This window comes from Batrachochytrium dendrobatidis (genome assembly GCF_000203795.2).
Source record: "Batrachochytrium dendrobatidis JAM81 unplaced genomic scaffold BATDEscaffold_9, whole genome shotgun sequence".
In the NCBI taxonomy this organism is placed as follows: Eukaryota; Fungi; Chytridiomycota; class Chytridiomycetes; order Rhizophydiales; genus Batrachochytrium; species Batrachochytrium dendrobatidis.
The window spans coordinates 58,028-83,520 of record NW_006281107.1 but is presented as its reverse complement, the minus strand read 5'-3'; the positions used below and the strand labels follow the sequence as shown (position 1 = coordinate 83,520).

General features: G+C 40.2%; 7 protein-coding genes across 7 annotated transcripts; 5 read left to right on the top strand and 2 right to left on the bottom strand.

The window, feature by feature from the left end:
• Positions 1-384: 384 nt before the first annotated feature.
• On the bottom strand, positions 385-3,949 carry BATDEDRAFT_26104 (ATP-dependent 3'-5' DNA helicase; the record flags this gene model as incomplete). Its single annotated transcript, XM_006680244.1, has 6 exons — positions 385-803; positions 1,065-1,689; positions 1,756-2,061; positions 2,147-2,819; positions 2,899-3,609; positions 3,708-3,949. The coding sequence occupies 6 exons, from the start codon at positions 3,947-3,949 to the stop codon at positions 385-387; spliced, it is 2,976 nt and encodes a 991-aa protein (XP_006680307.1).
• Positions 3,950-4,095: 146 nt separating this feature from the next.
• BATDEDRAFT_89976 (uncharacterized protein) lies at positions 4,096-10,240 on the top strand (the record flags this gene model as incomplete). Its single annotated transcript, XM_006680464.1, has 7 exons — positions 4,096-4,120; positions 4,319-4,417; positions 4,602-4,665; positions 4,734-5,206; positions 5,272-8,604; positions 8,676-9,580; positions 9,650-10,240. The coding sequence occupies 7 exons, from the start codon at positions 4,096-4,098 to the stop codon at positions 9,965-9,967; spliced, it is 5,217 nt and encodes a 1,738-aa protein (XP_006680527.1). The 3' UTR covers positions 9,968-10,240.
• A 2,435-nt stretch (positions 10,241-12,675) lies between these two features.
• On the top strand, positions 12,676-12,915 carry BATDEDRAFT_90233 (uncharacterized protein; the record flags this gene model as incomplete). The annotated part of the gene is made up of 1 exon (XM_006680463.1): positions 12,676-12,915. The coding sequence occupies one exon, from the start codon at positions 12,676-12,678 to the stop codon at positions 12,913-12,915; it is 240 nt and encodes a 79-aa protein (XP_006680526.1).
• A 151-nt stretch (positions 12,916-13,066) lies between these two features.
• On the top strand, positions 13,067-14,400 carry BATDEDRAFT_89975 (uncharacterized protein; the record flags this gene model as incomplete). Its single annotated transcript, XM_006680462.1, has 2 exons — positions 13,067-13,344; positions 13,425-14,400. The coding sequence occupies 2 exons, from the start codon at positions 13,067-13,069 to the stop codon at positions 14,398-14,400; spliced, it is 1,254 nt and encodes a 417-aa protein (XP_006680525.1).
• A 667-nt stretch (positions 14,401-15,067) lies between these two features.
• Positions 15,068-15,681, top strand: BATDEDRAFT_35487 (uncharacterized protein). The gene has a single exon (XM_006680330.1). The coding sequence runs from the start codon at positions 15,118-15,120 to the stop codon at positions 15,547-15,549; it is 432 nt and encodes a 143-aa protein (XP_006680393.1). The 5' UTR covers positions 15,068-15,117; the 3' UTR covers positions 15,550-15,681.
• A 2,473-nt stretch (positions 15,682-18,154) lies between these two features.
• Positions 18,155-19,942, bottom strand: BATDEDRAFT_12853 (uncharacterized protein; the record flags this gene model as incomplete). Its single annotated transcript, XM_006680204.1, has 1 exon — positions 18,155-19,942. The coding sequence occupies one exon, from the start codon at positions 19,940-19,942 to the stop codon at positions 18,155-18,157; it is 1,788 nt and encodes a 595-aa protein (XP_006680267.1).
• A 3,228-nt stretch (positions 19,943-23,170) lies between these two features.
• Positions 23,171-25,213, top strand: BATDEDRAFT_12731 (uncharacterized protein; the record flags this gene model as incomplete). The annotated part of the gene is made up of 2 exons (XM_006680195.1): positions 23,171-24,074; positions 24,186-25,213. The coding sequence occupies 2 exons, from the start codon at positions 23,171-23,173 to the stop codon at positions 25,211-25,213; spliced, it is 1,932 nt and encodes a 643-aa protein (XP_006680258.1).
• Positions 25,214-25,493: the final 280 nt, after the last annotated feature.

The following is a 25,493-nucleotide window of genomic DNA, read 5'->3' as shown; positions in this document are numbered from 1 at the left end:
ACTTGTTTAAAATGAAACATTTGTATTTATCTTGCAGTGATTTTTGTTTGGGATAAAATGGCTAAATATGTGTGTTGTGTTTTCCTATTAGAAATTGACCGAGTGTTTGGAATTGCTCAATAAACAAAACCATTATTATTATACCAGGTAACGCTCAACAGAATTTAACAATAAATATGAAGCTCTAGTCGCAATATTGTCGTGGGTTGAATGGTTTGTACCATGTCGAATCAGTCAATTTGATGAAAGCCAGCACTCGAGTTTCATGAAACCAGCTGCTTATTATATGACATTTGGTGTTCCATTTTTACGTGAATACAACGGTAAAGCAAATGGTTGTAAAATTACACTTTTATTGCTTCAATCGTTTACATGCACAATATTTCACAGGGCTAGCGGATCAGTATCAACGCCAGCTAAATCATTTAGAATTTTCAAAGCCCCATGCTTATCGATCGCTTGATTGCCATATCGGCATGACGTTGACCATACACAAGACTCGCATCCATCAAGACACTCGCATTTACTTAAACTATGTGCGGCTTTAAGAATCAAATATGGCATAAACCTTATCATACGCTCCACAAGTCCCATTTGCCCTGAAGAGTCGTATAGGATTATTCGTGGCGACCGTGATTGCTTTACATTTGGTGATTTGCACTCGTGAGCAATACTATGCATGCTGTCAGTATTAGTAGATGTATACAAGGGCAATATGGATTTTAAGATGTGCGTAGCAGCATGAATACTAAATTCAATATCATGATTTTTTTGCTGAATTGCCAAAACTGTGCTTAATGGGACTAGAATTCATGCAAATGTGTTAGACCAGTTTATCATTTGAAATTCTAAACAATAATTTGAAATATTAAATGTCAATGTTTAAAGTAAAACTCAACTGTCAATCCAAATGCCTGATATAATACGGTTATAAGATGTTGTTTGATTGGTATCAACATACTCCAGCACTGCCATTGTTTTTGGATTAAGCTTCAGATATCCAAAAACGGTAGTTTCAAGTTCCATTTTGCCAGCTCTGCATTGAATTGAATCTAGGCCTGTACTTTTCTTCAATTGAGTCTGCACTGATTTAGATCCCCGTGTTGAAACTGGATCAATCCTTGTAAGACTTTTACACTTTGTAATGTATTCAATGCAGGGAAATGCACGCTTTGCTCTAGCGAGTTTCTGATTGATGTTGACATCAACTATCAAATACACATTTCCCATATGAAGAAACACTGCATCAGGATAAAGTGTGAAGGCTACTTTTTCAGGTTCAATGGATTCAATAACGGTTCTGGTGGAAATATCCATCACCACAAATGCGTTGGAATCAGCATTCGCGAGCAACATGCCTCGGATTGATATGTCAGATGAGGGATTGCCTTGGTATTTGGACGCACAAATGTATGCATTTTGAACTACATCAAACCGTAAATGTTGATCGCACATATACTCTAGACGATTGATTGTATCTTCAAGTGTGGCATCCTCATTAGGGGATACAAATAATGCGGCATCTTGCATAGGATTGAATGGGATTTCGGCTGATGCACATTGTAAATGGGGCTCAAGAAGTTCTTGGTTGGAAATATCAACAATAACGTTTTCAAATGATGTTGTTTCAAATAAATAGCTAGGATTCTTGACCATGCATTGATCACCAGAATTGGTATCCTCGGCAATCTGCACAAATAAATAAATGAGTAATGTGTAGCCATTTAAATTAAAATAGTGTCGATAATACTGTACCAAAATAGATAAAGAATGTTTGCCTCTTCGACCTGCACGGCCTAGCTGTTGGTGATAAGACGCAAAACTAAATGGAAATCCGCAGTGAATTACCACATCTAGCACGCCAATATCAATTCCAAGCTCTAAAGCATTTGTCGAAACAATGCCAAGTAGTTCTCCGCAAAACAACTGGGATTCAATCCGACGCCTATCGCTTGAATTATAACCACCACGATACGACGCAATTTTTTTGGAAAGTTCTGGATTAGTTTTTTGAATCACTGCTACAGTTTCACGAAAAACTAATTCGCAGAGATTTCGAGTCTAAAATACAGCAAGTGAAAGCTTATCAGTCACTACAATTATATAGTTTCATTCTTATAGACAATGCACAGATAAACCATCAAACCTTTGTAAAGCATATAGTTTTCACTTGCTTTAATATACAAAACGCAAAAACTTGCGCAGTTTCATCCAGTACACTTAACCGCCCGAGCGATGGAAAGTCGATAAAACGATACGGTGGATTCCATATAATCTGGTGTCGAGCACCCATACCTGATGTGTCGTTTGTAACAGCAATCACATCCTCCACGCCTACCAATGTCTTCATAAGTTCAAAAGGGTTTCCAATTGTAGCTGAGCAGCCAATAAACTGGACGTGGTTGTTGCCATAGAATCTACATATGCGTAGCAATCTTCGCATCACTAACGCAAAATGCACACCCAGTTTTCCTGTGTAATAATGCATTTCATCTATAACAACAAACCGTAAATTCATCAAAAATGAATGCCACAAAGCATGATGAGGCAAGATTGCAGCATGTAGCATGTCTGGGTTGGTTAGTGCTATGGATAGTGTATTTCGAAGATTTTTTCGAATATTTGAGTTGGTCGAGGTATCCCCATCAAAAGTGTCGCATACACTATGGGTTAGATGAGGGAGCTGACAAATTAAATTGTTCAAAGATCGTTTTTGGTCTTGCGCAAGTGCTTTTGTGGGGAAAATAAGTATAGATCGTGAATGCGGAATACGCTCTAGTTCATAAAGTATAGCTAGTTGATATACAAGAGACTTTCCACTAACAGTATTCACATGTTATAGTTTAACAAGTAACCGAGTTTTAAGAATACAGACATTATTTAAACATATTTTCAAACCTTGAAGTAGAGGCAGATAAAATCACACTATGACCATCTTGGATAGCGTGCAGTGCTTCGGTTTGATGTTCGTAGCAATGATAGATCTTGGTAAATGATTGAATTGATTGCCATGTTTTGGACTGCTCGATTGCTTTGGGTAATTTTCCATACTTGGCCTCGCGAATAGCAGTGACATGATGATGGGTAGAACCAATCTGATCGCGATAAAACGGCGTATACTTTATGGATGAAACAATGTCAGCAGCAGTTGGAATATCACTGCTGGATACATTTTTGCTTGGATCGTGCACATTTAAAGTGGATATACAAGCAGATGGCTCGTTGATGAGTGATGTTTGGATATAAGGATTACAAGGTAGCGCAGTTGATTTGGCTTGGTTTAAAAACAATTCAATGTCGGTTTCTAGCAGTTTGGCTTTTTGCCAGAAACTCATCAATCGAGTATAGAAATCCATACTGCGACGTTCCACAGCGAGTTTATTCATTTTAGCAGATGCACCTTTAGACATGGATTTTTTGAACATGGCTGTATCTGAGAATGCAATTGTCAAAACTGGTTCTAAAGTTTGGATTGAATCAGCAAGTCCAGCCGCAGTTTTAAGTTCAATTGTAGATCCATCGTTTCGATACAAACTTTGAACCCACTTTATAACCAGCATATCCTGAGCAATGGCTTTTACGGCTGCTACATCTATCAGTGTGATTTCCCTATTTTTTCAGTCCAATGATTATATGAACATCATGAGTTTAAAACGGATCAAGACTGTACTGGATGCATTCAAGTGGTTGCATTTAAAGAAATATACCTAGCAAGCAGTTTAGATACGGTAGTGCGGATCGCTTGATAAGAACATTCACAGAGTGGATTTAAAGCAGCGGCCAGATTGATACCTTCAAAGACATTTTTAGCATCCAGCAGCGACAAAGGCAAATCCAAAGGATATAAAGCAAACTCTGGAACAGTAGATGATTGTTTTTTTCGAGTATTGCTGGTGTCTGCCGTCTTTCTCTTTCTCTTTCCAGCAGCAACGATGGCAGATCTTTCCATTGCAGTTCGCGGTTTACCGAGAATGTTGGATAAATGCGCGACCACGTGTATGAACTGATCGTACTCGATCAAACAACATTATCAGTTCACGTGACTAGGAATTGGAATGTTCAAATTACAACTCGCAAACTTTGACCAACAAAGTCATGCATTCAGGCCAGGCAGCAGCAGGTGGGCTATCGCACTGCTGTTTCTAAGATATAATTGCAGCATAATTTACAGAATGAGAATTGGCGGTTTAATTGAATAAAGACTGAATTTCTCATGTTTGGGCTTGCAATGGCCGCCAGATAAATGGCAACACCGCTTTGTATTGCTTGACATTTATGAATGATTCTCAACGATTTTATCTGAATTGATTATCTTTAGGCACCGCTGGCCTTTCGTTTATTCATCCACAGGATTTAATTCAATACAAACAACTGTTTCTATCTGCTAATGGAGGAAATGCATCCATTTCAATGTCTTGTAAGTCGGATTTATCGAGATTTAAACATTGAATTAAATGTGTTGGATGAGTTAATGCTGGTTCTATATTAAGCGATTGTTTGTTTAGTTGATATGAAATTCATACATTTGATATTTCATCCAGAACATCTACTTGATAGTTCATACCTTGTCTAACTGTTTTATTTTTTGGTCAACCCATTAGCTATTTCCGCCCAGCAAGTATTTATGCAATCTGGCCTGCCTACTACTACCCTTGCAGCCATTTGGTATGTTATGGTTAATTTAATTATACGACAAACTGTTCAATTGGAATTAATCTTTTTATATTATTTAGGAATCTGTGTACAGTAAATGGAGGGCAAACACTTACATTTGCCGAGTTTGCATTGGGCATGTTTTTGGCTAAACTTGCACTGAGTGGATCTCCACTTCCTCCATCGCTTCCTCCAGATGTACATCAACAGGTTTTGGCGGCATCTGCTACATCTGCGCCTGGATCTGGATCTGGACCTGGACCTGGATCTTACTCGGTTTCTTCAGGCTCGCGGTCTGTTTCTGGTTCCTACGGAAGTGCTTCTCCTAACATTGCTCCTTTATCACAGCCAATAAATTCGCCCTTGATTCCACAATTGACTGGTATGTCCTCGTCTAGTTCGATCGCATCGCTACACGGTCCAAAACAGACGTTACAAATTCCACAACAGTTTCAGCAACAACGGCGAGCGTGGATTATCACACCTGCTGAAAAAGCACAGTATGATGTCACTTTTAAAACATGGGATCCAACCAACTCTGGATATATGGATGGTGCGTATCACCCAATTGTCTTTATAAAGTGTATTACTTGCTCATCTCTATTTTATGTAACATAGGCGACCGCGCTAAACAAGTGTTTGCGCAATCAGGACTTTCGCAAAACATTCTTGCTCATATTTGGTCACTTTGTGATACCCATCAAATTGGTAAATTAAACTCGGACGAGTTTGCCGTTGCTATGCATATCATTTACAAGAAACTCAATGGCCACGATGTCCCAGTGACACTTCCACCAGAACTTGTACCACCTTCTACTCGTGATTTGAATGAACTTTCTGCTTATGCAAAGACAGAGGCGTCCAAGATGCAATCTACAAGGAGAATTAGTCCGTCTGCATCTCTGTTGGGAATCAACTCCGAGTCTTTTACTCAAAAACTACCCAGGTCCCTATCAGGATCCTTCAACAAGGACATGCAGGACCAAACTCGTAGCTCTGTTTCTTATAACTCAAAAGCAGACGAATCCAGGCGATTGGAGAGTCTTGCTTTGGTTGAAGCCAAGCGTAAAGAAATTGCAACCATCAAGAGTAAGATTGAAGCAGATTCGCGCGAGTGTACCAACATTGAGGTTAAGCTGAAAAACTTGGAAACTCAAAGTGTATTTGCCGAGGAAAACATTGTTGAGTTGACCAAAGTCAAATCTAAAATAACACCGCATGCTGGTGTAAGCGGTGTTGGCCCACCACTTTCTGCTGAAGAGATTTTTGAATTTGAGCGTTTGGAAAAGTCGACACTTGCTTTAGTTGATGAGTGCAAACAGCGACAGTTGGAAGTGTCGGATATTAAAACGGCCGCATTGCGGGCTAAACACATTAGATTGGCATCCAACACTCAAGCTTCTGGAACTAATGTGGGTGGTGATGTTGCCAACAAGGCAGCAGCTCTTTTGGCTGCTCGTATGGCTGCACTGGGTGTTGCTCCAAAAGCTCCACTACTTGGTGCTTCCATGTCTACTCCACTACTTGGTACTCCCACGTCCACTCCGCTTGCACCATCTGCATCCACATCTAGTCTTGTGGATGAAATAAGTGCAGTTGATTTACAGAAATTCAGTCGACTACAGGAACTCAATGAGATTCGCAATCGCATTACTATCTACAGTAACCAGATTCGATCCGCGATTACCATTCAAAAAGCATCATCTGGTTTATCTAGTTCTGATTCGTGGAATCCGTCTGTTTCAGATCGTGTCAAATATGAAGAAGGTGTTGGATTGGAGAGTATCAACGCGATTTCTATGCTCGGAAAGTTGAAAAAACTGCGTGGCAGAGCCGTCGATACTATTGTGACTCCAAACACTCACTTGAGATCTACTCACGAGCCAATCGCTTCATCATTTACATCTGATGTCGCTTACACTACTACTCCTGCTATAAGTTCGCATCCTTTTTCAGCTAATTTGCAAGCAAATCAACCCTTTGGTGCTGTTCAGTCAGAAACTCCTCGTTACCCAAGCACATTTGCCAACTCACACTTGGCGTCTCCATCGCTTCGTTCTCAATCAGAAAGTATGGCTAATGTGCTTGCTCAAGCTGATGCAGCTACTTTGGCGGCAAAAAAACGAACTTTTAACCGCACTGCTGATATAAATGCACGGATTGCAGCCGCTACTGCTAGAGTTCCATCTGTCAGCTCGCCCGTGTCGACTTTAGGCTCAAGTAGTGCTCAAGGATATGGTAGTGTTAATGCATCAACAAGTTCATTTGCGTCAACTTTGAATTTATTGCCCACGGGTGAAGCTTCATCTACAGACTTGACGACTACAATTATACCAACTGCCATTCCTACTAACGCGATCTCTCCAGCTGGTAGACGGCCTCCACCTCCACCTTCATCGACATCTCGGCGTGTTTTATCCAGCCCATCCACTACAACTGTTCCACGAACCACTTTAGCAGATTTACCTGCACAGTCTGTTGCTCTATCCACAGTGTCACTCGAGTCAAAAACCATTCCATCCTTGGTGACATCTACCAATCCATTTGACATGTTTTTATCTGAGCAACATAATGTTCCTTTGATTTCCACGTCTACAAATGCGTTTATGACTTTGACTGGAATTTCAAGCACAAATCCATTTGGCAATTTTGAAGCTAAAACGTCAGTGCCTGTTTTAGAGCCTGCAACTGTGGTGCCTTTAACTAATGCGAGTAGCAAAGAGGAAAATGGTGCCAGCATTGCCATGAAGGCTATTTTCAAACGAGAACAAGATGAGATTCAACGCAAAACGGATGCTATGGCATTGGAAGCGCAACGAAAAACATCTCGTACACCTTCACCCACCAGAATAGGCGGTACTCGGTCACCTTCTCCAGCATCAAAATTGAGTCCATCCCGTATCTTGGCACCAGTTTCAGATACTACAGCTTCATCTTTAGAAAGTCCATTGGCTGCAACGATTACTTCTCATACATCTGTAGTTTCTCAACAACCGAGTCCGACGGCTACTGTATTTTCCAATATACCACCACCACCACCTCCACCACCTGTTCAATCCTTTGCACCTATCCAGTTGGCAGTGGGCACCGGTTCTACAAAAAGCATCTCTGCATCGATCGATAGCCCTATACCGGCTGCAGGTGATACCACGTCGTTGTTAGCATCGGCACTTGCTAGTCATCGCGGTCGTATGGGTATTGCTAGTGACACCGAAGACGAAGCAGGAGGTGGCAGTGATTGGGGCTCAGTATCTAGCAGAAGTGCATCTCCCGTAAAACAATCGGCCAAACCTTTTAATGTTCGTGCTGGAACAATTCCGTTATCGACTGGCATTTTAAGACCGCAATCTGAAACCACTACATCACCAACGTCCTTACCATCTGCTCGTTTTGTTGAAAATTCAACTGATGTACCTGAAACTATTGAAACAATCAGTATACCGGCTGTATCTGTCGGAAATAGCGCACCTCCACCTCCACCACCACCTCCTCCAACAGCTGCAGATGGCTCCGTGATTTTCAAGCCTGTGTCTAAAACTGGATCCAAAGTATCGGGTGGTTTAGAATCTACCACAGAAAAAGCTCGTCCGACTCCCGCTGATGTAGGAGCCAAAGGACCAAATCTGTTTGCTCTTGCTGGAGGTATGATGGGTCCGAATGCTCTAAAAAATACCAAAAAAGCAATATTGAATACTTCAACTGCCACCACGGCTACATCTTTATCTGATTCTGTCAGTCACACATTAAACATGCCATCATCAACTAAAACTGAAAAGACATTTGATATAAACACCACGCACGTAAGCAAGAATACTGCGCTGGAAGAGTGGGAAGTTTTAGGCAATGCTGAAAAGAGTTCAATGGCTGATAAGCAGGCATCTGATATGGTAGCACTTTCTCAGCATGCGATGCAATCTCAAAGCAATCCCAATATTTTTGCATCTACGAATAGTGAGTTTTTATTAGTATAGTGTATTTTTGGAGATGTTTTTGTTTTTTAATCATACATGTTATGGGTGTAGCTCTGCTTACTGAATCTGTAGACAAGTTAATTGCACCCGAGCAGGTACAACCATATGATGCATCTGTTCGTCGAGCTCGTTTACTGTTTGATTTTATTGGTACACGAGCCGATGACTTGACTGTTCATGCAGGAGATATCATTTCCATTGAATCTGAAACCGAAGAATGGCTATTTTGTTCAGTTGTTACTGATGGTTCATCTCATGAAGAATCAAAAACGTCAGGATGGGTGCCCAAAAACTTTGTTGATTTTATTACCGAATCAGAGATGGACACTCGGCAGCGAATCAGTCGTGCGCGTGTATTATATGATTTTAACGCCCAGCATGACGATGATGTTACTGTGACAGCTGGGTTGGTTGTTGATGTAACATCCAAGCAAACCTTGGAATGGTGGCGGGTAAGGACTCCTGCTGGAGATATTGGTCTTGTTCCTCGTAATTATTTGGAAGAACTTTCCGACACTCATGATGGAAACATTGCAAATGTGTTGCACGCTGACCAAAACGATGACGATTCGTTTGGAGGAAACGACAGTAATCATCACACCTTTCATTCTAATACTGGACCTCATGAATCCATGCCTTTTCAAAGCAGCCATCAATTCCAGTCCAACTCTGCTAATACTCATGGTGCTGGTTCAGATGCTTTGGGGCATTTTGGACACGCTACAACCAAGTTTGCTTTGCCAGAGTTGTCCGATTCGCAAAATGCCGCTTACAAAACTGATGATGGCAAAAAATCCGAATTGTTGGATTTTTTGGCAGTTGATAACGGGTGTAGTAATTATGACACTGTTAAATTAGCACGAGTTTCCAGCGAGGACGGAAAACGTGCTGATGCTGTTTGTGAAATGATTCAAACTGAGCGCAATTACGTTCAAGATTTGCACGTAATCATCGAGGTATGTTATGTTGAGTGTTTTGTCATGTCTAGCAGTGCTAATACTTTACACTTGACTGAATCTACCTAGCTTTTTCAAAAACCCATGGAGTTGTTTGTTGATGCTCGTCTAGTGTTTGCCAATATCTGCCAGATTTTGACCGTTAATGAGCTTATTCTTGCCGATTTTGAAAAATATGCATCTGGAGTATCTAGCGAATCGATTGGAGAGATTTTCCTAAAATATCTGGATGACCTTGAATGCTACAAAGGCTACTGCAGCAATTTGTCTAATGCGTCCGAGTTGCTTCAAAAGATGCGATCTGAAACCCCTAGTCTTGACTCATTTTTAAAGGTTAGTCGGTCTACGGAATGTGGCATTCTGCCATTGATGGTGACTTGTTGCTGAGTTTGGTCATTTTCCAGTTCTCCGTGTGGATACACTTTATTTTGTCAGAATGCATCCATTTCAATACCAACATTTACTCGAGTTTTCTTGTTTTATCAAATGTTTGATAATACCGTACGAGTATTTTAGCAAATTAGTTTAGTCGAAACTATGCTTTGATACCTAGTTATTTTCTGTCAAATATCTACCAATACATGACACATTTTTTTATCATGGAAACTAAACCATCTACTACTGCATCCATTGTCAAGAATAAACAAGACACTGCTTTATAGCTCTGTGCTTTTTGATTTTTTTGAAACTGGAGTGTGGTGGATGGCATCTTTTGACTTGCTATTGATGCATCTGCTAGTAATTGTCGGGTTGTTTCTATTGTGTCATTTTATCGATTGTTTAGTAAACTTGATATACATTTTAATTTTTAGAAACAGCAACACCATCCGAGATGTAAAAAACTCGATCTGTCGTCGTTTCTTCTTGTTCCGATGCAAAGGGTAACTCGGTACTCGCTACTTCTTCGTCAAATGCTTCACCACACACCTATTGATCACCGTGAACATGAACCCACACTGATTGCACTTCAAATGAATGACGAATTGTTGGAAAAGCTAAATACTGCTACAAAAGAAAGGCATACATTGGCCAAAATCCGCGAATTGTCCCGAACAGTTGATTTATCAATCCCTGAAGATGTGAGTAGATCCAAAACTAAGAAATACTGTAAATGGTAGACTCACACTTTTGTTTTGGGATGGTTGTAGGGATTTAAGCTGGACTTGAACACCCATACACGTTTGCTTGGACAACGACTGCTCCTGCACGAGGGAACACTGGCTAAAAACAAAAGTGGACGGAAACTGCAGTTGTACTTATTTAATGATATGCTGTTGCTCGTTCATTCCAAGCCTAGTGCTGGATATGGATTAAGTCTTTATCGAAAAGTATGCTTTTTATTTGTGATGAATTTTAAGTTGCAACATGATTTGATTGTATCTGATGTCTACAGACAGCTAAATATGCTATACTATGCCTTTTCATGGAAATCTATTTAGCCAATTATGATGTCGGATATGATTGCTCGTGAAGCTGCCAGACTATCCAACAAAGATGCGGGATTGATTGACAAGTGCTGTTTGCAGATTGTTATGGAAAACGATATCATTACGCTACGTGCCATGTCAGTTTCAGATAAACGACAATGGCTAAACCAAATTGAAGCTGCAGTAAAAATTGAGCGTACTGCACAAAAGCGATTGGCGGGTGGACAAAAAATGCAAGCTTCTATAATGTCACAGACAACGATTGGAACTTTAGAGGTAAAACTTTACCAAGCCCAACACCTTGGTCCAGTTGATCGCGGAGGTGTGTATGAGCACGTTGATTAGTCTTTTGAATTCTGTATTTCAAAAACTGTTGATACTGACACGACAATATTTTGGTATAGGTCGTAGACTTGATGTGTATGCTGTTGTGCAAGTACACCATCAAGCAACAAAATCCAAACAGGTGTCATGGTCTCAACCTCGATGGAATCAATCCCTCACATTTTCGGTAACCAGTCTTGATGATGTGATCAAGATTGCCCTATACGGCTATGACAAGTACTCCAAAGATGGTAAGGATTGCTCTATTCCGTGTTCAAGAGAAATGTGCTTGCTTACATTGATTATTCCTATATCTTGATACTTTAGAATATCTGGGTCAAGCTCAAGTACAGATGGATATTCTTGAATATTACGTTGGAAAAGAAACAGAGCGCATGACGCTTGATCTTCACGATGCATCACAGGGCAAAGTCGAAGTTCAACTATTGTATCGACTCGCTCGATAAAATAAAATGAGAAATTGTCAGTAATCATTACCCTTGATGTTCTTGTCAGGATGTTTCTATTCCTGTCTTTAGATATAATAAACATGACAACGCGAACTTGCAGCCCACAATACAAACCTGCAACTTCCAAACCTACTCGAGCTCAAAAAAGTATTGAATGTGGTAGTGCAAGTTGAACAAGCAAACCCAATCACACACAAGTGCGGTTGAATGTATTTTATGCAAGTACTTTTTAAATAGTGACAACACTGATAACTATCGGAACTTTTCCATTATGTTTCCTTGTCATTAGTTGTGATTCAAGATCAAGATCAGCTTCCTATAGTAGAAAAATAGTGATTTGATGAACACTATACCTTTGGCAAGTCATGTGTTGATGCAAAACACTACGTAGTATTGGTATAAATTTCGGATACCGATTAAAGCTGTGTAGGCTAGATGTATACAAAACGTAGAGCATATTGCCAAGCACCAAGCATGTTTACACTTGATTCATCCCGTAATCCTATGGCAAATCACAGTAAACCTGAGCATGAAGCTCGAAATCGGGTTGATTTTCAAGTTTGACATTATGCGGGCCATCATGTTAATTCCACACATGGCATTGATAATTAACCCGTAAATTAACCCTGTTTCAGTACTAAATCACAATTGATTGGCCAGCAGCTTCCAATATCCACGATACCCAAGTGTGATTACAAGCATATGATTCAACTGAAACAATTACTAGACATGAGGCGTATGGACAGGTTCCTAGATTATCACAAGAACTTGGTTGGCAACACGCTTCCGAATAAAAAACGTCCGACTTTATATATAGCCATCATATCATGAACTTTTAGACATTAGATTTACCAATAGTACTTCAACTCTTCAAATGCTTTTTTCTACTCTGATTGTTGCTATTCTTGCCGCTACCGTTTCAGCCAGAACCCATCGTGGCTGCCGTAGTAATGCAGGATGCCCACCAGGCGAACAATGTCTAGTTCTTGCATCAAGCAGCAGAACCACCATGTGCAGACCCATCGGTTGGTGCATGAAAGGCCATTACTGCACAATGTCTCAGCATTGCGTCGTTCCAGAAGGATCCGACACTGGACACTGCGAGCAAAACTAAATCGACTGGCTCGCGTATAAATGCATTTCATCTTTCAACAGCCTTGCAAATTTGAAATAAAACTGTTTAATTTTTGGAATTAAAAGTTGATAAAATTGTTTAATTTTTGGATTGAAAGTTGTCAGAATAATAAAATAATCGACTGTAATGCATGATGTTCACTCTACGTGGCCATCAGAATGAACTTACTGCTTTATCGTTTCCTCCATATGATAAAGATTCACTCACTAATCCATTGCTAGCTTCTGGTGATTCTGCTGGCTGGTTATATTTATGGGATCTGGTGTATCGACGTCCTATTCGTGCCTGGCAAGCTCATCCTCCAATACATTCTACATCTGGTGGAATATTACATTTACAATCATTTAGTACTCATTTGACTACTCATTTGACTGATGATTGTCATGAATTGTCTATTTGCATTGCTAGGTACTTGTATGGTGATTCGATTAAATCAGACTAGATTGGACTGTTTGGCATATTGATTCATCATTATTCAATCCATCTAGTCAAGGTAGAGACAATACTGTACATATTTGGTCTTTGAATGACATTATCTGTAGTACTGCTGGTAAAGCCTTGGATCCTCAATTGGTGTCATTTGGTCCATCACCTACTCCCATCTACTCATTTCCAACAAACTCGCTCAACTTTTGTCGGTTTGCTATGGCTTACAAACAGATGGATGCATTCAACCATGTTCTATTTGCTATTCCAAACTTGACTGATTCTAACCGGATCGATATATTTGACTATACCACTCGCTCGTACATGATTCGATCTATTGGACTCGAGTCCAACACACATGTCAAGACGGGCATTGTAATGTGCATGCAGTTCTTTAATCAGCCTGAATCATCCACTATCAGCACTGAAACTCGATCAGATTGTTTGTTTTTATTGGCTGCTGGATACGAATCTGGACATATTATTATTTGGAATGTTATCAATGGAACTCGTCTTGGCATCATGCAGTTTCATATAGAGCCCGTCATGTCGCTTGATATTGTTGGCAGACATCAACTATCCAATTTGACTATTCCAGTTGCACCATCTAAAGCAGGAACTTGGGGTGTATCTGTTGCTGCAGACAATCAATTGGTTTTGTTTTCTACTGAATTCGATCATAATGGTAGCGTATTGGAATACCATCGAACTGAACTCCCGTCGACTGGCACTTCTGATGTCAGAATTGTTTTCGATGGAAGTGAAATTATAACTGCAGGATGGGATGGTGCATTAAGACGATTTAAACCTTCAAAAAAGTTAAAATGCACCAACGTTGTGCAAGCTTTCAAGGAATCCATCAAGTGTATGGAATGTTGTCCATGTTTTATTACCGAATTACTAGTTCAGAATTCTTTAACTTCCAACTCGACGCAATCTAAACTACTTTTACAACCCAAACAAGACACTTTATCCAACAAACTCGATAGGCATATGATTGCTATTGGATCAAAAGATGGACGAATATGTTTGTCATAACTGATTTGTATTTGGACACTATCGTTTGCTTGCTATTGAATTGAGTTGTTCAATTGCTCAAAGCAATCTGATTGTCACAGTTGGTGACAAAGGGTATGAGAATCAAGAGATGGAATAAAATAAGAAATTGTCAGCGACCATCAATGTGTTGTTTTGAAAATATCGGTAGATTGTTGTTTTGAATGGCAGAATTATTCATTGCTCGTATCTCGTGTACCATGACGACAATTTAACTTGATCTTGTTCCGACACGAGTCTTGATGCTCTACAAATATAGTTTGTACACTAACCTAAAACAGTTGTGCAATGTTACAACAGTTTATATTGAAATGTAACAGCAACCTGTTTAATGCTATCAAAATGTCTGTTAAATATGATGAAACCAAGTTAAAATATAAATATTACTCTTTGTCATCCACTTTGTTTTCAGCTTGAATACTCGATATGTTCCATCGTGGTAGGCAGCTTCCGCCTTCAACCCCACAATTCTGATGTGTGCACTGATGCCATCATCAAGGCGTCTAATTGCAAGCCTGCTGCGTGCCACATTCACGACTCTTGTTCCCATCAGCTGAAACGTTACAAAATTCTCCACGAGCACAACGATTATATAATTGATGCATTAACCCTCCTGCAGTCAAACCAGTCGATCCACTTTTTCATATATCCCAACCCTCTCTCAGCACTCTACTGCAGTATACCCTTATTTTAATTAAAATGCATCTTGTTGCACTCTCCGTGGCCATAACAGTTGCGTTGACTTTTGGTCCTACTTCAATCTCCACCCTCCCCCTTCCTGGTTCACGATTTATTAATCCATCCAGTAAATTCTACAATCAACCCAAAGCATATAAACGAGACGGCTCCGGCGTTGTACCTGCCAGCTTCACAGGCGAGAAACAAATCAATGTACTGGATGTCGATGGCGTGAGCTACAAGGTCAACTATGACGATATACGTGGCCTAAACGACTTGAGAGAACAAAAGATGTCTCGTCTCTCGCACAACGTTTCCTTTATCAATAGCAAGAATTTTGGCGGTCCCGATGAGCCTGTTGATGAGATTAGTGTCACACTGCTAGGGAAAAACCCCAAGGCAGTCTATCAACGCGACCTTGAGAATCCACAAGGCATATTTTACAAGAAGTAGGCGGCCGTCTGGATTGGACCTAGATTAGACGGTTCGGTTTTTCATTCATTCGTCTTGTCAGTTTCAGGCATCACAGCTGGTGATAAAAAGGATCAAAATGGAAAAATAAATGAAAAATTGTCAGTAACTATCATTATCAGTGTGTATCATGTTTGAAAAGTACTTGCATAAAATCCACTTGTATGATTGGATTGAATCCTCGTTGTTTTTGAAAATATCAGTAGATTGTTGATCTGAATGGTAGGACCATTTATTGATTGTACCACAGCGACAATCTGATGTTTCGAGTCTGTACACTAACCTAAAACAGTTGTGCAATGTTACAACAGTTCATATTGAAATGCAACAGCAATCTGTTTGATGCTATCAGAATGTCTGTTAAATATGATGAAACCAAGTTAAAATATAAACATTACTCTTTGTCATCCACTTTGACTAGTATCTCATGCATTGATATAGTGCATCAAACAAATGATATAATGGGTTAAATCAATACTAGATACCATGAAAAACACTTGCTATCATTTTAGTATTTCCATGTCCATTTTTGTCGATTGACGCGAATTTATATTCAATTTAACCTCGAAATCGACTCATCAAGGCTGCGAAAATTGACTCGAATGAAACATTGTAAACTCGAGTCATATTTACCAGGAATAGGTATGATAATGCCCTTTTAGCTCAACTGGGAGAGCGCTCGACTTAAGCTCGAGAGATTCGTGTTCAAACCTCGAAGGGGGCAAGTTGGTATCGATTTCCAGTCATGCGTGCCTTTACTAAACATGCATTGCATTATGTGTTGGTTCAAATCTAATATACAATACTCTTCTTGACTGTATATTAAATATATTGCCATATTGTGATGGCTATATATTTAATACATGATCACTAAAAATACCCAGCATTTTCAACTTCTGAATCTATCTTAAGCCAGATCGGTTTAATATAATGGTTTTAGTATATATCAAGTTACAATTATTATGCTTGTTTGTTTTTTACCCAACGTTATTGTGTCAAGTCTACAGTAAATACTCGGCAGTTTTGTTTTGTTGCATCACGACCTTGATTGCATGCTGTTGGTGTACAGTGTTGGCTTGTTGGGTAGTATATCAACTGTAAATATTGAACGTTGCCAATTAAAGCTAATACGACAATCACCAAGTAAACGAAAAATCAAAAATGTTGATGTATTGGTATAGAATCAATAGAGTATGAGTTGGACCATCAATAACCATGTTGGATACTAGACTTGATTATAATCAGTTCATTGCAGATATTGGTTGTTGCTTATTTTCATACGAGGTTTTTAGTCCAACATTCAATGGCGTCTACTAATCGGTTGATCAACTACAAACTATTATTGATCTACCGGAATGGTAGTTTGACTACTTGACACAATCATTAATTCATACACTTGCTCAAACTGAACCAGATCTTTCCAACACTAGCCATCTGTATGAATGTTGATATAATTCATTCTATACAGTCTATACATGATCAATGATTGCAGATTATACAATGTATATCAATTGTTGACTCGGATACACTTTAACATCCACGTTTGGATCAAAATCCACCTTGGCAAATATATATTGTCAGATACATGCAATTTACAATCCAGGTTGACCAACAACCATATCATTAAATGGATGGATATTCGAAATACAATAAAATATAAAGTGAATAGCTTGGTGGACTGATCAAGCAGATGTTTTGGGAATGTGATCTGAACAACAAAATGGCAGTATTGGTTCAAACAGAACACTCGATAGTATCATCACATGTGCTTTTAGTTGGAATCATGTACAAGGTCATTGATGTTACAAGTCAGGGTAATGAACAGATGATCTGTCATGTAATCTGACATGCTTTGATGATCCAGATTTGAATGATTTGGAACAAGCCATTACACGAATCAATACATACAAAACTGGAATACACCAAGATGATCATCTACAATCAAAAACAGTGACAGCCAACATCAACTCAAGCAATAGACAAATGTTGGAGTATGAATGCAAAAGTATAAAATATGAAAAGTAAAAATGCCTTCACCGCGGATTGAACGCGGGACATTTAGATCTTCAGTCTAACGCTCTCCCAGCTGAGCTATAAAGGCATATTTGTTGAATTGAGCAATGCATATACAATCTCACAATATCATGTTGAACATTGTATTACTTGATTTACAATCGTATTCATGTAAAACGAAACACTTGTATTTATTTTGCAGTGGTCGATCCCTTGAAATAAACAATAGTTGAATATTTATTGTGCTTTCCTACTACAGATTGACCTGAATCAACACTCGGTATGTGTTTAGAAAGCTTTGGGATATTACAGCATCCAATGCTTTTGATTAGTCTCCAAACACACCAATCATCAGGAGTTACACAACCAAACTATAGTTTTAAACTGGTGTTTTGGATCTTTCACTTTTGGTATAGCCATACATTGCACGATCGTCAAGTTTGAAGTCAAATAGGAATTTCCGCCATGCAAAAAAAGACAATATTTTACAGCCTATTTTATTTCATAGTTGTACACGATTATTTGACCAAGCTGTTGAAACCAATACATTTTGGACATTATCCAACTTTTAGATCTAGTCGGCATCAGCATCATTTTCGCTAATCAAACGAACAAATACTTCTTCAAGAGTAGTTTGCCCCACACCCCAATCAAGAATACCATGTCGAGCTTTGCCAGCTTCGACAGCCTGAAACAGCTGTGTCAGTGTGCCTGAAGCAGCAGGAAATTCGTACAATGCATTCGTAGCAAATGAGTCAATCTTGACCCATCCATTTGGAAGAACAGACTCGACAAATGCACATGCGCGATCAATATCGTGTTGAAGTGCATTCAGATGAACACGATATCCAGATCCATAGACTTGCTTAAGCCGAGTAGGGTTAGCCAAACATCTGACAGTGCCTTTTGCCATCATACCAATACGCTGACATAAAGCCTCGGCTTCTTCCATCGAGTGAGTAGTAAGAACAATGGTTTTGTCACGTTTAGCTTGCTCAATAATACTCCAAATCTGTCGTCGCACTTCTGGATCAAGTCCAGTTGTGGGCTCATCCAGGAAAACAACTTTGGGGTTTCCTAGCAGCGCAATAGCAATGCTTACACGGCGTTGCTGACCTCCAGACAGCTCACGAACTTCACGATCCCATTGTTCTTCAAGTGCAACACTTACAATGGCTTGATGAACAGCCAAATCTTCATCCTCCTTGAAAATCCCCTTGAGACGAGCATAAAAGTATAAATGTTCTTGCACAGTAAGGTATTCCCACAAAATATTAAACTGAGGACAAAAACCAATACTTTTGTACACCTCACTGGTTTGAGTTTGAACGTCAAATCCGCCAAGCAAGGCAGATCCACTCGTGGCTTCATACAGCCCAGTCAATATGCTGATCAAAGTGGTTTTACCAGCACCGTTTGGTCCAAGTAACCCAAAAACAACACCTTCCTCAACAGCAAATGTAACATCCTTGACGGCAATCTTTGGACCCGCACCGCTTCGGCTAGCATAGACTTTACGTATGTGACGAATCACCAATGGTGAGTTTGGATCAAACTGATCGCTGTCTACACGACTTCGCTCATTCACAACATCTTGATCCTCGTGTTGGATTTCATTTGCATTCAGTGCCTTGGAAATGGCAAGCTGGGCTTCTAGATCGATTTTTTTGTTGGAATTGGTAAAAAGACTAGTTAGGGGGAAATGCCACGGCCGGCTAACACCAAACTCGGACGGCAGAACTGAAATCAGATATGTAGCTAGAATGAGAAAAATCGGAGTCGAGGCAGCAAGAACAACAGTGGCAATATACACTTGATCGCCAGACTGAAGCATGCTCATGGTGTATGGAGTCATACCTTCTTGGAACGAAGCACGATTCAAAACACCCAAAGCACGATAGAATGCAAATGGCGGCCACAGAAAAAAGTAGGGTGAAATGGTGTTGTTGCCAATCATAGTATCAAACGTCACTGCAATCATCACACCGCAAATGACCAACAAAAATACCGACACAAGTGCCAGTCGACTACGCTTGAAAAGAGCCGACAAAAAAAAGGCAATCGACACTTGCGCATTGCCCCAAAGAAACAGCACAAGAATCAATACCGCAGGTGCCGTATTTACAAACAGTGAAAGACTGTATGCACTACCACAAATGTAAAAGATTACGGCAGAGATGAGATACAGCGTGATGAACGTGAGGTATTGGCTGATATAGTACGCAGTAGAACTCAAGCCATTCATTCGCATCATGATCAACACCTTGGACTCTTTTTCTTGTACGAGATCAATCACAAACATGGGAAGTAAGAACGAAATAGCAAATGGGTATATGAAGCTTGCTAACGAGTTGCCAAGCATAGACTTGAATGGGTCCTTGACAATACGTGGCATAACACGTAGTCCCTGTGTGATGGAAGCGTGGCCTAGTTTCACTGGATCGCTATTGCGCAAAAAGGCGTTGCTCAGTTGGGTTAGCTGCACTAGTTGACGATCTCCTGGACTAGGAAAATTATGAGCTATTTGAAGCAAACTGTTGGTTCCAATATTCATATTGACAGCATATTGTTTTTTGGCGTGATCTACCATTTTGAAGTAAATACCACCATGAGGAACGTTTTTTAACGCGTTTCCAATGGCTTGGTTGACATAAAAAAAGCCCTTGTAGTTGTTAACGTAGCCTGAGAGTGCAGTTTTGTCAATAAATCCAATAGCCGTGCTACTTGATTTTAGGGCGGCAAGAATGTACTCTTCCATGGATGCTTCATTGATAGCAGGGACATACCAAGGAACAGCAGTGACATTGGCAGTTGGGCCGTGATTGGTAAATGGGTCAAAATCAAGATAGTAACGAGTCGGAATCGTTCCAAAGAGGCCATTAGCCACAGTATCATTGGGAGTGCGAGGAGCAGCAGCGGGAATAGCAAACGCAGGATTTGATGGTGCTTTTATTAGATCTGAAAGTGGAAAAGCAGGACCTTGAGGACGAGTGCCAATTTGCGAGATGTTGACGCTTGGATCTGCAGCGTACAGATACCACGAGCGTTTTTGGAGGCTATTGAAGACGTAAAGAGTAGAAGGCTGGACTTTTGGCGAACTTTTGATCATGATTTGATCCCAGGTAGTATTGTATTGAGATAGAACGTCAAACCAGCCTCCTTCAGGTTCTGAAGTATACGTGCTAAAATCAATCATTGTACAATAGAGTAGAATGAATACACAAGTTACAATACTGACAAGCAGGATTGTTTGGTAATACGCTATTACTTACGAATCACGAACTTGATTTCCAACAGCATCGGTGAATATATCGTAGGTGTTTGTCATGCTTTGAGCATAGTCTTCACCATACCAGTTTGTACCTATTATATACATGGACGCATTCAAAGTCATTACACGTAAATTTGAAGGTGTAATCCACAGTATCACCTACAGGTTTTGAACATGCCCAGAAACACTTGATCACCCGACATGACAGTGCGAGACTGAGCCCAGTTGGTGTGGAATATGTTATTTTCCTTGTTTATAAAGTCAGGATTGCCAAACAGAGTCGTTTTTGGAAAACTATATCTAGGCTCAGGAACATTGTAATCGTTCATCCAATACGGCACATTGAGTTCTGAATTGGCATGCACGTCGGAACATTGCACATGGGCTTGAAACATGAACAATCGATAACACACAAGATGGTAGCAGTAAGAACACTAGTGTTGAAATAGTCGGGCTATTGGATCATGATATTTACCGTCGGGAAGACCCATTGCGCCATATGAGCCATAGTAAGTGCCGCCATAAGCGGCAGCTAGAGCAATGAAACTTGTTGTCAACAAAGGACACATTCTAATGACACCAAGGTATAGATGCATTAATAAAAACATGTTGCACTGAAAAATCACCGAGTATTCATGCATTACTTACGCAGTGCAACAGAGACTAGTGCATATCTGACGTTTCTGAGCAGCGACGGCTTTTCGTACCAGTGCACCAGTCTGTCTAGGTTTTCCTGTTTTAAAAACAATCTGCTTTCCCCGAGTTGGGACCAAGTCTATTTGTTCTACCATCAACTATGGCCAGAGTTGCTCAACAATAATATAAAAACGCAACCCAAAGGAAATTGATTGAAAGCATCAATTATTACCAAAATTGATTAATGCGATGGATTCGCGTTATTGCCTTTTATGGGTCGAGATTTCGGGAACGGGGCCGATTTGTAGCACATTTTTACCAAAAATGCATTTACACGTGTTGATTTGAATCGGGTTTTGCAGCTACATGTCAATGCAGAACAGAATACTATCTTGCAGCCACTTTCTTTTGCTTTGGGATAGCCATATTTAAATATCCATTGTATCGTTTCAATAAATACTGGCTGCTTATTCAATAGATGCGATACCCATCATATGAGACTGGCTGTTTATTATATACTTTGATACCCCTGTTTAATGTTTTATTTTACGCGAATATGCTGTAAATAAATGCAACTCAAACAACACGAGATTGAACCCTAATAGTTTGTCTAGCATCTGCACAAGGTTGAAGCTGTACACTTGATCCAGCTTCGATAGCCCATTCATCAATTTGCTGAAATGCCTGGAGTCGATCTTGCTTTAGACAAGGCTTACATGGACGATCCTTACAATGATATGCCCACCGAATCCCGCTTGGTTAACAAGAGTGCACTCGGTACATTTGTTGACCAGTTGGTCATTCTACTCAAAAAGAATACTCTGCTTCAGTATCGATATATTGGCTCTACTTTTACTCAAGCTCTGCTGGCTCCATTCATCTTTTCTTTAATCATGTTTCTGCTTCAACAGGCTGATTATGCCAGCCAAGATCGCCCCAATGCCACAGAAAATTTGACTATGCAGCCATTGCCTGGTATCCAGCGCTGCCAAGTGAGATGTGTTGCTCTTGTCACGATTTTATTCCTGCACATTACTGTTTGATTAATGCTGAATATGCATATAGGGAGCAACTGCAGCAAATCCCTGTGTTACCATCATGTATGCCATCAATCCCATCTCTACTACTAATGATCAGCCTCAACCTGCTGCGACTATCGACTATACTAAGATTATGGATACATTTGCCACCATTAATCAGCATCGTGTTGGCTATCTACTGAAGCTCGAAACCGACTTCACCACCAGCAGTATGTTTTATTAATATGATTTGATGAGCAATCAATATGTGCCTGACAATTTTTATTTCATGTTGTACATACCACTTTGGACAGATTATACTATTCCTGCCAATCGTGTATATGACATTGTGCAGGTTCCAAGTTCTCAATTCATTTACAACTACACTCTGCAACATGAGAATATGACAGCATGGGGAATCACATTTACACAAATTCCTGCAAATGGACCCATTAATGTTCAGTACCAAGTATGGTTCAACGATCTTCATACTGCGTCAGGCAGTGATATTTACGGTCCTGAAGTGGTTGGGTTTGTGCGTGGTATGGATGAAGCCATCATTACAGTATTGAATGATCCCGCTGCTACCGTCAAGGCCAATTTGGATATTTCCATCAAGGATTGGCCCGCAGCTACTTTTAATGATAAGCTGCCTCGAGTGTACATGAAATTAGGCCCAGCATTCTTTTTCTGTTCAGAAATGATCATCTTTATCAATGTACTCAGCCAGATTGTCACTGAGAAAGAACTCAAACTTCGACACGGCATGCAAGTAATGGGTCTAATGCCAAGCGTATACTGGTTGAGCCATTTTTTATCCACATCCATTTTGGTGATTGTCAATGCGCTCTCGATGGTGGGCTGGGGATTCGTATTCAATTTTCCAGCCATTACTCGTGCAAACATTGGTGTTAGCATTCTCACATTTGTGCTGTTTGGTGAAGCCATGGTGGTCATGGCATTTTTCATGACTACGTTTTTGCGTCGAACCAATACTGCCATTCTTGTGGGTATTTTTGTATTTATAGTCGGTCTTTTGTTTCAGACATTTGTGTTTTCCAGTTCTCAAACCACATATATCCTGTGGACTAGACCCTTTTTGGAAATGGGATACGTTTATGTGTTGTATTTTTTCCCCTTTTTCAATGCCGGTCATTTGTTTCTGGACACTTCAACAGTGACCACTGGCCGCGTTGATCAACTTACCGGAACCAAGTTTCCAGGCTATGATTTTGCGTGGTCGAGTCTTTTTAATCCAATTCCTCAAGAACTTGTTCCCAACTATGGAGTTTCGGGTGTTGCCAACATTCCTTTACCTGTCAATGCACTTTACTTTTTATTGTGCAACTGCCTATTTTACGGTGTATTGATGTGGTACTTTGATAATGTGATTGCAGACGAATTTGGATCCAGTCGTCCCGTTTATTTCCTGTTTACTCCTACTTACTGGGGATTGGAAAATATCCAAGCCAATATGGATCGACTACGTAACTGGGTGACTCGCAACTCTACTGGGGATGCTGTAGTTGAGGATGAGGCCAACGAAGATGCAGATGTGACTGAAGCTCGTCGGCTTGCTCTTGATCCAAGTAAGTTTATATTGGTGCAAAATGACTTGGATTTGTTAATGTGCAGCTAAAGGTAACATGTATGATTTTTTGGATTAGATTATTTTCCAGCACTAAAGATTGTTAATCTCCGCAAGGTATATGGCAAAACAAGTGTTTTTGACGATGGATCTCGTGAAAAAGTGGCTGTCCGCAACTCGAGCTTTACTATTGAGGAGGGCAAGCTTTTTGCACTTCTTGGTCAAAACGGAGCAGGTAAATCCACCACCATATCTGTTTTAGCCGGCATGACACCAGCAACTTCTGGCGATGCGCTCATCTATAATCTTTCGGTCAAGTATCAATCACAGCGTATTCGTCGCAATATGGGTATTTGTCCACAGCACGATATTCTTTTTGATGATCTAACTGCGCGTGAGCATATCCGACTGTATGCAGGCATCAAGGGAGTTTCCAAGCAGGATATACCAGGTTTAATTGATGAGCGATTGAAGATTGTGCGACTTCATGCGGTTGCAGATGTACGTGCTGGGACATATTCAGGAGGCATGAAGCGTCGCCTGTCACTTGTGATATCCACGATTGGTGATCCCAAAGTTATTTTCATGGATGAACCTACAACAGGCATGGATCCAGTCAATCGTCGCTGCGTTTGGTCCTTTATTGAAAGATTCAAGCGAGGCAGGGTGATCATTCTCACTACCCACTCGATGGAGGAAGCCGACGTTCTTGGTGATGAAGTAGGTGTCATGTCCAATGGTCGACTCCGAGCCATCAACAATGCTATTGCATTGAAAACCAAGTTTGGTGCTGGATATTCGGTATCTATTGTCACAAATGTGGAGGATTCAGAACATGTGCAGAATATTGTGCGTGATATTGTTCCAAACGCAGTGTTGGGTGACTACTCTGCTGGAGCTCTTTTGTATCAGTTTTTGCCGACTTCTGTTTCGGTGGTTCCAAAACTTGTTAAATGGCTTGAAGAGAACCCGGAAGGACTAGTTAAATCTTGGGGAATTGGACAAACCACTTTGGAGGAAGTATTCCTTAAGCTTATCCGAGAATCAAATGCCTTGTTTTCTAAGCGTGACGAGGAAGAAGCTCGGATGCGTCTCAAGGTGTACAAGAAAATAAAGTAGATTATTTTAAACTCATGTGGATAGATTAATTTAAGAATCATTATTTCGTAACTCAATATCTGCTATTGACAAGCTTGCCTTGCATCAGGTACTAGTTAAATGACTTGTATACTTGAGTGTAGTGTGTGACGAGTATGGCATAATAAGGTGTAGGTTTTTAGTGCTAAATGGTTTACATGACACGATTCATCTCATTTCTGTAAACTCAGAGTGCATAATAAAATACTATAGTTTGTAAGGTTGACTTTTTTCAGTTTTGCCAATAAAAAATATTCACAAT

Excerpts from the sequence above, each read along its gene's own strand:
- BATDEDRAFT_35487 (XM_006680330.1), top strand. The coding sequence starts at position 15,118 with ATGCATCTTGTTGCACTCTCCGTGGCCATAACAGTTGCGTTGACTTTT.